Below are 12,362 nucleotides of genomic sequence, written 5' to 3'. Positions count from 1 at the left end.
GTAGAGTACATTTAACTCGTATCTAATTACAGCCCCGAGACACCGAAAAAATCTAGAAGAAAGCTTGCATCACACCTTTGTCATTGAAGAGAAATGAATAGAGTCCACAATCACAAGGCATAAACCAATAAATAACGTGCCATCCACAGGAAAACAGCACCAATTTGCCATCTGCAAAACGAAGTAAACCATATCCCAGAATTCAAACACTACCATCAGTTATATAATTAATCGTTAAATCCAGGAATAAACAATGCCCCAGTTCATACGGGTATCGGTTTTTCGTATACTTTTCTCTTACGATGGACGTAAATACAAATCGACAAATCGAGTATAAGACAAACTATCGCTGGAATGAAATTGAATAGGAACCAGTGTTGGGATCTTTGACAGCCTTGAAGTTGTCCACGCTCATACCAAAGCGACCCAACAAAGAGTTGCCAACATCTTTCAACTTTCCTGCTCAAACAGAAATTATAACATTTCAGATTCCTTGAGGGCTACTAAAGATGTAAAAACACAAAGTTCTAAATGTACAGCTTCTCCATTAAAAGAACAGGCCCAGGGGGAAAACTAAAACAAGGGTAGGTAGAAATTGAGGAAGGGAAAATCTCAAAAATAATAATATATAAATAAAGGCATATTTGCTCATCTATCTATATATATATTTTTTATAATTGAGAGCCGGAACTTTTCTCCCCTATACCCAAGGGCACCCACGCCCAGCGTATTTTCTCATCTATATACACATGCTGAATGCAAAAAATATCTGGTGGCATGTATTTTCTTTACATCTGTGACGGTTAGAGTCAGCTTCACCTTTACAACATTCAGCTTAATATCTTAAGTAGGCACTAGGCAGAGTATCAAAGTCCCTCAACACCAAACCCATACCCAATACCACTACACCAATATGCCTCTAGTTCATTCTAAATAAATAAATGTAAAAGAATTATTATTTTTAAAGTTTTCAGTTAAGAATGTAAACTTTGTTGGCTAAATTTCCAATAGCAGGTGAAGCGAGTTCTGAAGACAAAAAAGAATGAAATATGATATTTAAAAAAAAAGAAAGAAAAAAGAAAAAAAAAAGAAAAGAAAAGAAGATTGGAAAACAGTATAAGGCTTACCAATCATCTCCTCCTTCATCAATATGATATTTTAAAAAAAAAGAATGAAAAAAGAAAAAAAGAAAAGAAAAGAAAATTGGAAAACAGTATAAGGCTTACCAATCATCTCCTCCTTCATCTTTTCTCGTTTTTGTTCAGCCAGTGGTTCCAGGCGACAAATGGCTTTTCTAGCTTGCACATTTGAGGAATCCAATTCCAATATCTTTTTCATATCTTCAAGTAAATGAAATATATATGACCCCATGTGTTGGTAAATAAAAATTGAGAAAGGGTGCTTATTAACAGTTCAAGGACATGCTGGAAAGAACAAAAGAAAACAACTGCCATACAGACTGACCATAATAACAGTACTATAAGCAAAGCAGAGTTTACCATGAATAGCCTCCTCAAAATTTTCAAGCTTTTCATGAGCCTCTCCTCTTCTAGACAAAGCTTTGATATATGCAGGATTCAGTTCAATTGCCTTTGTGCATTCCTTGATCGTATCATTATACTTTTCCTACAAAAGTTTACCATCAATGTAATTAATTACAATATGCAAACACATACTGTCCTGCTGGCATGAAATAAAATGTGGAATTGAAGCAAAATTTCAGAGGAAAGTTCTAGTTTCGATTTATCTTAATGGAAAAAGGCAGCAGTCAGACATAAATCATGTTTACCAAACAAAGTAATTTCAGAAGACAACCTCCAAAAAAAATTTCCAATACCAGAAAATGCTAGACTTTCTCCATAGACATAGAGGATTGCATAAATCATGATTGATATGCACAACTGTCATTTTCCGAATTTGACTATTACTATCCACAACAATGGCTGAGGATTGGCCAATACAAGCTTAGCTCAATGCTAATTGGCACATTTCTCTTACCAAGAGGTCACGAGTACGAATCCTCCACCCTACTTGTTGTATTAAAAAAAACAATGGCTGAGGATTGACCTTTGGACGACCTCTAAAATAGGCCAAACTCGAAGGACTAGTATAATTGCATTTGGAACTTATTTAACAGTTAAAAAAACGACAGTTTTGTGCATAATTGAAAACGCGCGTAGTTTACACGACAAAAAGTTAAAAGATATTGCATAATATTTAGTGCCTAATATGTAAGAAAAATTTCAGATGTGGAACAGACATCAAAATAATCCTCAAGGTCCTCACTTGTTGAAGAACATTAATTTTCAAGTGACTTCTGAAGATTCAAGTGGCTTCAATCTTTTTTTTCTTTTCAAGGATAAGAAACTAACATATTGAAACCAAACCAATAATCTGTTAGGCTTCCATCAAGAATGTTTATGCTAGGAAAGGTAAAAAGGGTAATTGATTCTCTATAAGTTAGTTAAAACTTTTGGGACCAGTATATATGGCAGGCAGAGAGGGACATGTGCTTGGATATATCATTATTTTGGTAGGAAATAGAGTATGGGAGAGTTCCCAGCCCTCCCGAATAGGTTGGCTTGCTTGTTGGGTGGTTTTTCACCCCTTTTGAATACTAAATACATAACTAATAAGTAATGCTCTCCTATGCCTATTGTAATGGTAAGGGTAAAAGAGAATTCTACTCGAAAATGGGCAAGTGGATTGCAAAAGACCTCCCCAATTGGCAAAAATCAGATTAATTATAAATGTTTTTGTCCACAACCCCCAAGAAGAAGCAACAAAGTAGACAGTTAGTAAAAGTAGGAATAGCTCCTATTGACCCTATAGTGACAACTGACATTTGTAGAAACATGATAAAAATATGGTAATGCATGTAATGCATCAAGAAGGATGGAGAATAACGTCTATAAAATGGAAACAGACTGCAATTCTTTTTCAATGTAGGATCTAGCACATACTAGTTTCAGAAAACACACGCCACGGTTTCCATGGCATATAGACCGTAACTCCACTGCAGAGGGCATGTCTGGAGCAATCTGCAAAGCACGATCATACTCTAATATAGCCTCCTCATATTTCCCTTCTCCAAACAGTTTATTGCCCGCTAACTTTGCACTATTTGCTTCAGCCAAGGCTTTCTGCCAGATATGTAATAATAGTATTAGATCCGTACGATTCAAGAAAAACTGAGCTTAAAAAATTGTAAATCCACATAAAGAAAAAACATACCATGATAGTAAGAAAATTTCAGCAGCTTAAATGATCAAATGATTGATTTTTCTATAGAAGAGAACTATTTCTGATATATATTTTTTAAAATATTCTAAGATAAAGCTATTAACGAATTATGTCAGTAGATCATGGGCAATTTAGCCACTTATATTGAAACCAACTGGGAAAATCAAGATACTAAACAGTTACACCGGAAAAAAGAAAGAACCAAATAACCAATGGTCCACACATTCACGAAGTAACACGATATTTACCGTTCTCTGGGGTCCAACACATTTTATCCACCACTTGATCCCCCACAAACTGAAGTTATTTCTAAACAGGTTTTTCTCATCGCTTGTGAAAACACAAAATCAACAGTCCGCGGTATCATGATCAAGGCGATAATTAGGTAATTCATTTTCACATTCAGGAGAAGTAGCACCGCCACAAACATAAATCATTCCAATTTGTACTATAAATGATCTTATGTGCATGCATCAACTCTCATAAAAAAGTTTCAATGTAGAACCTGAACATCATTACTTACCAAGAGGTAAAAAGAATAGGCGACTTCAAATAAAGTTAAAATCGACGGAACAGAAAATCAAAACGTGGACTACTTTAGATAGAGTCAAAAATTTGATACCGGTACAAGAAGAATTCAATCATGATCATCAACTCCGATAATGCTGATCGCAAAAAGCAATATAAAACTGTTGCGAATCAAAAAAACAGCACTAAACAAAGCTCAGAGGTGGGGAAAACCTCTTTAATCTCATCCTCGGTGAGCTCGGGAATTTTCTCCTCCTCTTGTGGATGTTGATCAGGATGCTCTTGCCGCTCATCGCCACTGTCACCAAGCTCCCCATCGCTGGCAGTCTCGAAGCCATCGGATGGGTCTTTGGTCGCATTAGATGTTGAAGCACCGCCGCTTGAATCCATCGTTTTTGTGGTCGATGCAGAGGCTTTCGGAGGACTGGGAACTGCGTCCTCAGTTTCCTCCATTTCTATACGAACCATTTTCTTCCACAAATTAACAGACAAATCGGAAGAGATTTTGAAATGATTTGGTTCAGAGACTCTGGGTTTTAGGAAGAGAAGAAGAGACTCGAGTCTCGACAAAATTGGAAGAGCGGAGACGTTCGGCTTCCAGAAGCCTCTTAATAGATTCTTTTGGGCTTTTAGGCTTTTGGGCCTTTGGGCCTTCGTGTATATTCTGATGATATATTGGGCTAAGCAGGCCCAAATCACCTGAATATTTGCCCCTCGACCGAGGTTCTTTTTTTTCCCTTTTTTTTAAAATTCCTGTCATTGTTAGAGACACAAAAACTATGAAAATGAAAAAAGATAAAATTATATATTACCTTAAAAAGAGTGAAAATCACATCAAATTCGATACATATAACTTAAAATACAAATATAGGTAAATCATTTTCGAAAAAAAAAAAAAGAAAAAGGAACATCAAAAGTAAGCACAAAAGATAGCTTGCAATGGCTCCAAGGTATATGGTTCGGTGCAAAAGTTAAATGACGATCCTATCGAAATGAACTTTGTCTCTTTTTTTCCCTTTTTATTATCATATGTAAGCACGCATGTCGATTAATTTTATGGGACAAGTGTCTGGTATTACTGTATTTAGTTATCAAGATAACTAGTAAGATATTAAATCATAAGTGGGTGACACCATAGTTAAAATAAATCTACATTTTTTTCTAGTAGGGTTGGTGGAGTAACTTTATCTTCTTATTTTATCTTTAAAATTAATAGAATCATAATTACATTTGATAATTGTTTATGGTTTATTATTTTTCGTTATCTACAATTTTAAAATAAAAAATAGCATGTTTTTATATGAGATTAATTTTTGAAATTAAATATTGAATTATTTTTGTCATATTATTTTTAAACATTTATCATACTTTTATATTCAATTATGGTAGAACAGTATTTCTAATTATGTGTTATTTTCAAAATGACACAATTTTAGTACCATTTATTAAAAATTGTAAACAAAATATGTGAATGTTATCAAACCAGTCATTACTGAAAATATTAGGTGCTTTTACTGCTAAGTTGCTCGTGTTGAAAGAGAATGACCCAATATAATTTAATCAATCAAAACACTAATTTCTAAATTCAACCATTCCTTGAATTATTAATTTAAAAAAAAAAACTCATACATGTTTTAGGATCGAATAATTGTGATTTGTTAAGGTCAATAGAGTGAAGCTCGATCTTGTGTGTGGAATTCGGTCTCTGCTGGTTCTCCTAACCGTCTTCTGCACTCAGCCGGAGCTTCAACTCTGATTCATCTCAGTCTTCCTCTGAATCGCCTGCTTGTTCCATGGCAAGTGAAGCTCCTCCGTCATCGGCGGCCGTCGACGGCGGCGCTGCTCTTAAACCTCCTCCTTCTGCAACTTCTTCCGCTGACATTGCAGCTTCCGCTTCTTCGGCTATCGATTTTCTCACCCTCTGTCAGCGCCTCAAGGTAAGCTCAAATGCTGCCCTTTAAACAATTCATTAGCTCGTTGTACTTGTTTGATATGTGGGTTCCTCATGAAAATGCGAGGAAAAGGAAGCAAAATAGAATTCAGAGATGGGGGGTACTGGCGATTTCGGGGCTTTACATAATTAACCAATTAATTAGCTATGTTTTCTTGGTCTGTCTTCATTGGGCGAACATTATGGAGTTCTCTGTATGAAGTTCATCCCGGTTTTGCTTGATGGCTATGTTTAAATGTTTGATTCTGTTATTTTCTTGCAATCTGGATTAGACAACGAAAAGAACTGGATGGATTCAGAGAAGAGTCAAGGATCCGGAATCCATAGCAGATCATATGTATCGAATGGGAATAATGGCGCTCATTAGTTCGGATATTCCAGGCATCGATAGGGACAAGTTTGATATTCGTCACCTTTTACTATTGGCTCGTATTAACTGTTTCATTATTCATTATTTGTTGTGAGTTTTAGCACCCCTGCAATGGTGTGGAAGGTGTTTTGATACTACATTTGTAATTTTGTATATATCTTCAGGTGTATAAAAATGGCAATTGTACATGACATTGCAGAAGGTGAGATATACTTTCTCGTGTTCTTTCTTCTATTCTTTGATGCTTCAACTTCAATCTCATTTGTACTTACAAGTGATAGCCTTAACATATTTATCTTGAATTGTTGGGACTGTTATTATTAAATGACTTTTGTCCATGACTTGTGAATTGCTTGGACAGCAATTGTTGGTGATATCACCCCATTTGATGGGATTTCCAAGTTGGAAAAGAATAGAAGAGAACGAGAAGCATTGGACCACATGTGCAAATTGCTTGGTGGTGGTCCAAGAGGTATGCCATTCAGCCAATCATTTCTTGAGATTCAATCCCAATGGTCAGGATGTATTTTTTCCTGCATATATTGGCTGTCAACAAGTTTTTTCTTAGCTAAATACGCTGTAAATTGCAGCCAAGGAAATAGGTGAATTGTGGATGGATTATGAGAATAATAGTTCGCCAGAAGCTGAAATTGTGAAGGATCTTGATAAGGTAAAAAAAGCTATGTAAGCTTAGTATGTTATGGCTAAGATTTATGCTCAATATCTGCTATGCTTTATCACTTCTTGACCCCACTGATGTTTTTTTTTTAGTTCTTTCAAACAAGCACTTTTCACTTATGCTGTATGTATACTATGCACAATAATTTCATCACTTCTTATCAAAGTTATTTATAAAAATATAAATACTAAAAATAGAGATGTCGAGATAAATAACTTCTCATCTACATTAGCTAATTATTATTGGCAGTAGACAATGGAGCTAGCCCATAGGCATAGCTTAAATGGGCAAAAAGTGGCAGGCTGCTGTCGCAGTAGTTGGTTGATCAAAACTTGTACGAGAATGGTATAGAATAAGATATTTTAAGTGTTCCATGTGAGCATGATTGGAATGTAGCAGTGTGACCAGGTAGTAAACATGATAGGTGTATTTGATTATTATGCTGGCTGCAAAGAATTTCTTGTTTCTGGAACCCAATGCTAGAGAAGTTTCAGAAGCGTTTATCGTTGTGGAAGAAAAGTTTTTTCTTGAAAGGAGGGAGATTAACTCTCATTCAAGCGGTTTTAAGCAGAATCCCAACGTACTATTTTTCTCTTTTTAAAGCTCCTGTGGCGGTTTGCAAGACTTTGGAAAAAATCATGAGAGATTTTTTGTGGGAGGGGGTGGATGAGGGGGGTGGGGCTCATGCAGTTAATTGGGAGACAGTTGTCAAGTCGACTAAGGCTGGAGGTTTGGGTATTGGGAACTTGAGGCGCAAAAATGATGCGCTTCTGGCTAAATGGTTGTGGCATTTCTTCCATGAACCTAATGCTTTGTGGCGGAGGGTCATTGTGAGTAAGTACGGTCCTCATCCCTTTGATTGGGTGGCTGGCGGAGGGCTTAAGGCTAGTTCGAATAACCCCTGGAAGGCTATTTCCACAGGTTTTCCTTTTTTCTCTCAATTCCTAACTTGTACAGTGGGGGATGGTCCTGATACTTATTTTTGGGAAGACACTTGGGTGGGGGAAAAGCCTCTTTGTCTTTTGTTTCCTCGCATCTTTCATTTGTCACACAAAAGGCTGCACTCAGTGGCCTCGGTGTTGGGGAATGGGGAGGATGGGTTGTCTTTATCTCTAGGTCTCTCTCGATCCTTAACTGATAGATAGTCTTGAGAAATGTCTGAGTTGATTCTATTGCTCTCTGCAGTTTCTCTCTTTTGTGATAGGAAGGACTTCCGTGCTTCGTCCCCTAACCCTTCTAGGGGCTTCTCCTCTAGTTCCTTCTTTAAACTCTTATGTTCCCCTACTTCTCCCCCTGCGGCCACGGTGTTTACCGTGCTGTGGAAAGTGAAGATACCGAAGAAGATAAAAATTTTGTGTGGCAGGTCTTACTTTGGAAGGTCAACACTATGGATCATATTCAGAAGCGTTCTTCTTTTTACTTGGGGCCGCAGTGGTGCGTTCTTTGTAAGCGGGATTCCGAGGACCTTGACCATATTTTATGGCAATGCCAGTTTTCCCAGAACATTTGGGGCCGGTTCTTTGAGATATTTGATATTTCTTGGGCTCGTCATAGAGAGTGAGTGTCAATGGTGGAGGAAGTGTTGTTGTATTCTCCCTTTCGCGAGAAAGGGAGTTTCTTTTGGCGGGTGGGGTTCTTTGCAATTTTGTGGGGTATTTGAGAGGAAAGAAACAATAGAATCGTTAGGGGGTGGAAAGAGAGTGGAGTTTGTCTGGGACCTTGTTAGGTTTAATGTTTCTTTATGGGGGTCTGTTTCGAATTTATTCTGTAATTATCAGCTAAGTCATATTCTTTTGGATTGGAAGCCCTTTCTCTAGGCTAGCTTCCTTTTTCGGGGCTGTGTTTTTGTATGCCCTTGTAATTCTGTTTTGTTTTCATTTTTCTCAAATGAAAAGTTCGGTTTCTTATCAAAGAAAAAAAAAAGAAAAGAAGTTCTATTTGATGCTTGCTGTGGCCAGCCTTTATTTACTTTTTCATGGTTTCCTTCAGGTGGAGATGATTCTTCAAGCTTTAGAATATGAAAATGGTCAGTCTTCTTTTCTTGGTATCTACCAACACATATTTTTACTCTTTCTCGGTCATAACTTAGCCGGTTCATCTAATCAACTGGGTTCATTAAGAAAAGCAAGAACGCGAGAAAAGGCAACATAATCTAAGCAACTTATGCCTGCACCTGCCAATAAAATTTCTTACCCACCACAATTCAGTAAATGAGTGCCAAAGTTAGATCGGGGGGAATATGTATGGAATATTTCAGTCTTGTTGGTTGTCACGATATTTTTGTTTCTTTCATGTTCTTAATAATATCATGTGCTAATATCACAGACTGGGATCAATCTACCTAAACCTTTTAATTTGGTTTTACAATCATCTTTCAAATAACCCTCTGTTTTAACTTTTTACGGCTACCTGCTGGATTTACATATTTCTTGTAATATTTCCCTTTGACTTTCAATAGGGTTATTAGATCATTTTATTCTTAAATATCTCGTCTAGTTAAAATCTTTTACTACAATGGATCGAGGTAATCAAAGTTATTTCTCCATGTGCAGAGCAAGGGAAGGATTTGGATGAGTTTTTTCAGTCAACTGCCGGTACATTTATTTATCTTTTCCTGTCTTATATATATTAAGTCTCTCCTTTACTAATTTAATTCTAAATTAAATGATTAATACTGTTTGAAACAAAAGTGATATCTCAAAAAACAAGTATCAGGAACATGAATACTTGTTCTTAAATGTGGAAATCCACCATTCACGTGTGTGCTTTTCTGTTGGCTTCACATTGTCAAATCCTGGGATAAGATGGTATGTCTGGAACATGAATACCTGTTCTTGTCCAGCCTTTCTCTGTCTGTCTATTCAGTTATTGAGATCTGATCTATACGGGTTAGGCCTTAGTGGGGCCAACCCCATTACAAGTCAACGTACTAGATGTTTTAAAAAAAATAATAATAAAGAAAAAAACCAAGTGGCATTTATGTATACTCCCATTACTAGTTAACTAAATATGTTGCTACTGAACTATTGTTTTCCTCAAAAGTAGAAAACTTTGGGCTCATTCGGTAACGATGTCATTTTTCTTGTTTCTTATTTCTCGTTTCCTCTTTTTCATTGAAAAAAAACATAATTGCGTTTAGTAACTCTTTCTTGATTCTTGTTATTTCTTTTTTATTAAAAAAAGAAGCAGAAATATGTTTGGTAACCATTTATTGTCTGAAAAATACAGCGACTCTCGGGTAATTCAAGGAATATGTTTGGTAACTGTTTCTTATTTGAAAATACTTGGACTTTTTCCTCTTTAAAGAAATACAATCCATCGTATTTCTTGTTTCTTGTTTTGATCTCTAAAATTTTGATTTAGTTTTTACAGAATAAAAATTTTGGAAACATTTCTTAAAAATGAGAAATGAGAAGCAAAAACAATTACCAAACACTTGTATTTCTCAAAAATTAAAAACGAAAAACAAGAAACAGGAACCTCACCAAACGAACTCATTATCTTTCAAAATCACTTTAAAATAGTTCTAGGTTTCTTGTGGTTTGTTTCTTGTTTATATGTTTCAGAACAGTTCTCATGACAGAAACAATGAAACTCCCAGACCTATTGTATGAGTTTCACTTGAGAGTCAAAAGAAATAAGGAAAAAAAAACAGTAATATTGTGTGGTATATTAAGAGTGAAAAACGGGTCGAGAACCTACGACCTAGAAGAGAGGGGAGATACTAATGTTTGACCACTTGAGTTCTACAATGGGCAGCGGTCTTGCTGATTATTATTTATCTTTATGCGGTTCCGAATACTACTTATTCCATTGTTCTTCGTGCAGGAAAGTTTCAGACAGAGTTGGGACGAGCTTGGGCGTCTGAAATAGTATCAAGGAGAAGAAGGGATGCTAATGATGGCACAACAGCCAAATTCCCAGAGAATTAACATATCAGTTTACAGCCAAAATTCGAGGTTACAGTTTGTTGAATTGCCAAAACTCTCATCAATGATCCATTGTTAGCTACTTTGTTAAATTGCAAGAGACCATATTTGCATCCTGCTCAAAGGCCTAATATAGGAACCAAATATTGAAATTATACTGGAAGATGAAAGATTAAAAACTACATCAACTCTCAAGTAATTCAAGGTACTTGGACTTTTCCCTCTCCTAACCACACTCAAGACAGAACACCTAGTTTGAGTAACATTATCTGAAGTCGAGAAATATTTGCTCAAGCCCGAGCACGTTGATACATATTGCTTGAATGGTTGTGTTTGGGAAAGTAAAGCCCTCAGTTTGGGTAGATGTCAATCTAAAGAGTATTTCTCAACTTTCTTCTCGAGTCCTTTTTGAAATAGATGAATAGTTCTCCAATAATAGTTCTCCAATAATAGTTCTCCAATAGAAGGCATTATTAATGTCAATGTAAGGAAGGTAGTTGCAAAGTAATAATTTTTTTTTTCAAATTCGTGAGTGTCTAGGTCAACTTATGCGCACCTTGACTAATTTCAAGGGACGGTTGCTTGATCCTATAATATTTGGTGCTGCAAAGCATATCAAAATTAATTTTAAGGCAGGTGGCATAGAGTTTCAAAATAATAATTAATAAGTTTAAACTATTTGAACTTTTATGTATTTTTTTGTTATGGACTTTAATATTTTACATGTTTTGTTTTTCGGTCTTCCAACTTTTATAAATATTTTTAGGGTATCTATAGGATTAAAAATTTTGAATCGTAGAAGAGATTTAAGTGCCAACAACGATGAGAGTGATCAAATTTAGCAAAATAACATGAAGAATAATACAAAGAATGTCTCGAGAGTTAGATAAAATGTATCCAATATTAGGGATGTGAACTTTTAACCATTTTTTGAATCATAGGTAGTAGGTGAATAATTTTTGGTAAATGTCACTTCTAGTTAACCTAAATTTGGATGTGATTTTTCTCTAGAATTTTGAAAGGTAATTATCAACAAATAAAACCTCTCCAAATTCAATGCCTTAATATTATAAATAATAAAAATATATAAAAAATTTTGCTCCTTTTAATAAATTTCAATTTAGTATAATTTTTAAAGTATTAATATTTTATGTCTTAATTTTTTAAAAGAAACATTTTATCACCACAAAATGTTTAAATTCATTAACCAAAAATGATATCACGTATTTTAGAATTTAAATTAAAGTACCAATTTAGAATGTTTTAATTGTGTTCTTAAACTCTGAATTATGATTTTATGGAGTTAAACAAGTTAAATTAGTATAAATAAAAAATGGTTGAATTTTTCTATTTTTGGTTAGTTTGGATTTTTCATTTTTAATTCCTCTTTAATTTAAGATTGGTAATCTTTTAATTCTTAATGACTTCTATTAGAATATGACCAAAGGTAGCTAAAAAAGACAACTCACTCATTTGTCACTTTCCTCCTCCAACCTAAAGAGATTGTCTAACACCAACCAACCATCATTCATATATTTTTCAAAAATAGTTAACCTATTATATTTATGGTATGGTTAAAAAATACTTTTGGTACTGTAGTAAAACTAACGACTTAATCCCGATGTTTTTAAATTTGTGAAAATTTAGTCCCTAAATTTTATT

General features: G+C 35.1%; 2 protein-coding genes across 3 annotated transcripts; one reads left to right on the top strand and one right to left on the bottom strand.

Annotated features, from left to right (window-relative positions):
- Nucleotides 1-198: 198 nt before the first annotated feature.
- On the bottom strand, nt 199-4,358 carry TPR1 (Tetratricopeptide repeat (TPR)-like superfamily protein). Its single transcript, XM_022297693.2, has 5 exons — nt 3,985-4,358; nt 2,964-3,143; nt 1,500-1,626; nt 1,227-1,340; nt 199-459 (listed from the first exon to the last, which is right to left on the bottom strand). Exons 1-5 carry the CDS (start codon nt 4,237-4,239, stop codon nt 344-346), a joined length of 792 nt encoding a protein of 263 aa, XP_022153385.1. The 5' UTR covers nt 4,240-4,358; the 3' UTR covers nt 199-343.
- Nucleotides 4,359-5,393: 1,035 nt separating this feature from the next.
- Nucleotides 5,394-11,089, top strand: LOC111020874 (Metal-dependent phosphohydrolase). 2 transcript variants are annotated; one of them, XM_022297666.2, is made up of 8 exons: nt 5,397-5,708; nt 5,995-6,119; nt 6,257-6,294; nt 6,454-6,564; nt 6,683-6,762; nt 8,761-8,797; nt 9,324-9,365; nt 10,600-11,089. In XM_022297666.2, exons 1-8 carry the CDS (start codon nt 5,565-5,567, stop codon nt 10,701-10,703), a joined length of 681 nt encoding a protein of 226 aa, XP_022153358.1. In that variant the 5' UTR covers nt 5,397-5,564; the 3' UTR covers nt 10,704-11,089. The 2 variants fall into 2 exon arrangements, with proteins under 2 accessions (XP_087983531.1, XP_022153358.1); XM_088127405.1 differs by lacking the exon at nt 8,761-8,797 and having other exon boundaries at nt 5,394-5,708.
- Nucleotides 11,090-12,362: the final 1,273 nt, after the last annotated feature.

This window comes from Momordica charantia (assembly GCF_013281855.1).
Source record: "Momordica charantia cultivar OHB3-1 chromosome 8 unlocalized genomic scaffold, Mcharantia_2.0 BLBB01000008.1, whole genome shotgun sequence".
Classification (NCBI taxonomy): Eukaryota; Viridiplantae; Streptophyta; class Magnoliopsida; order Cucurbitales; family Cucurbitaceae; genus Momordica; species Momordica charantia.
The sequence above is the reverse complement of the archived record's forward strand: the minus strand, read 5'-3'. Positions and strand labels throughout refer to the sequence as shown.

What these genes read in the sequence shown, in the direction of transcription:
- TPR1 (XM_022297693.2), bottom strand. Translation starts at nt 4,239, where the DNA reads ATGGTTCGTATAGAAATGGAGGAAACTGAGGACGCAGTTCCCAGTCCT. An exon ending in CCGAGGATGAGATTAAAGAG is followed by an intron (nt 3,144 to 3,984) that starts GTTTTCCCCACC and finishes CATATCTGGCAG; the next exon opens with AAAGCCTTGGCTGAAGCAAA. An exon ending in TTTTGAGGAGGCTATTCATG is followed by an intron (nt 1,341 to 1,499) that starts GTAAACTCTGCT and finishes ATTTACTTGAAG; the next exon opens with ATATGAAAAAGATATTGGAA.
- LOC111020874 (XM_022297666.2), top strand. Translation starts at nt 5,565, where the DNA reads ATGGCAAGTGAAGCTCCTCCGTCATCGGCGGCCGTCGACGGCGGCGCT. An exon ending in CCCTCTGTCAGCGCCTCAAG is followed by an intron (nt 5,709 to 5,994) that starts GTAAGCTCAAAT and finishes AATCTGGATTAG; the next exon opens with ACAACGAAAAGAACTGGATG. An exon ending in GTTTTTTCAGTCAACTGCCG is followed by an intron (nt 9,366 to 10,599) that starts GTACATTTATTT and finishes TTCTTCGTGCAG; the next exon opens with GAAAGTTTCAGACAGAGTTG.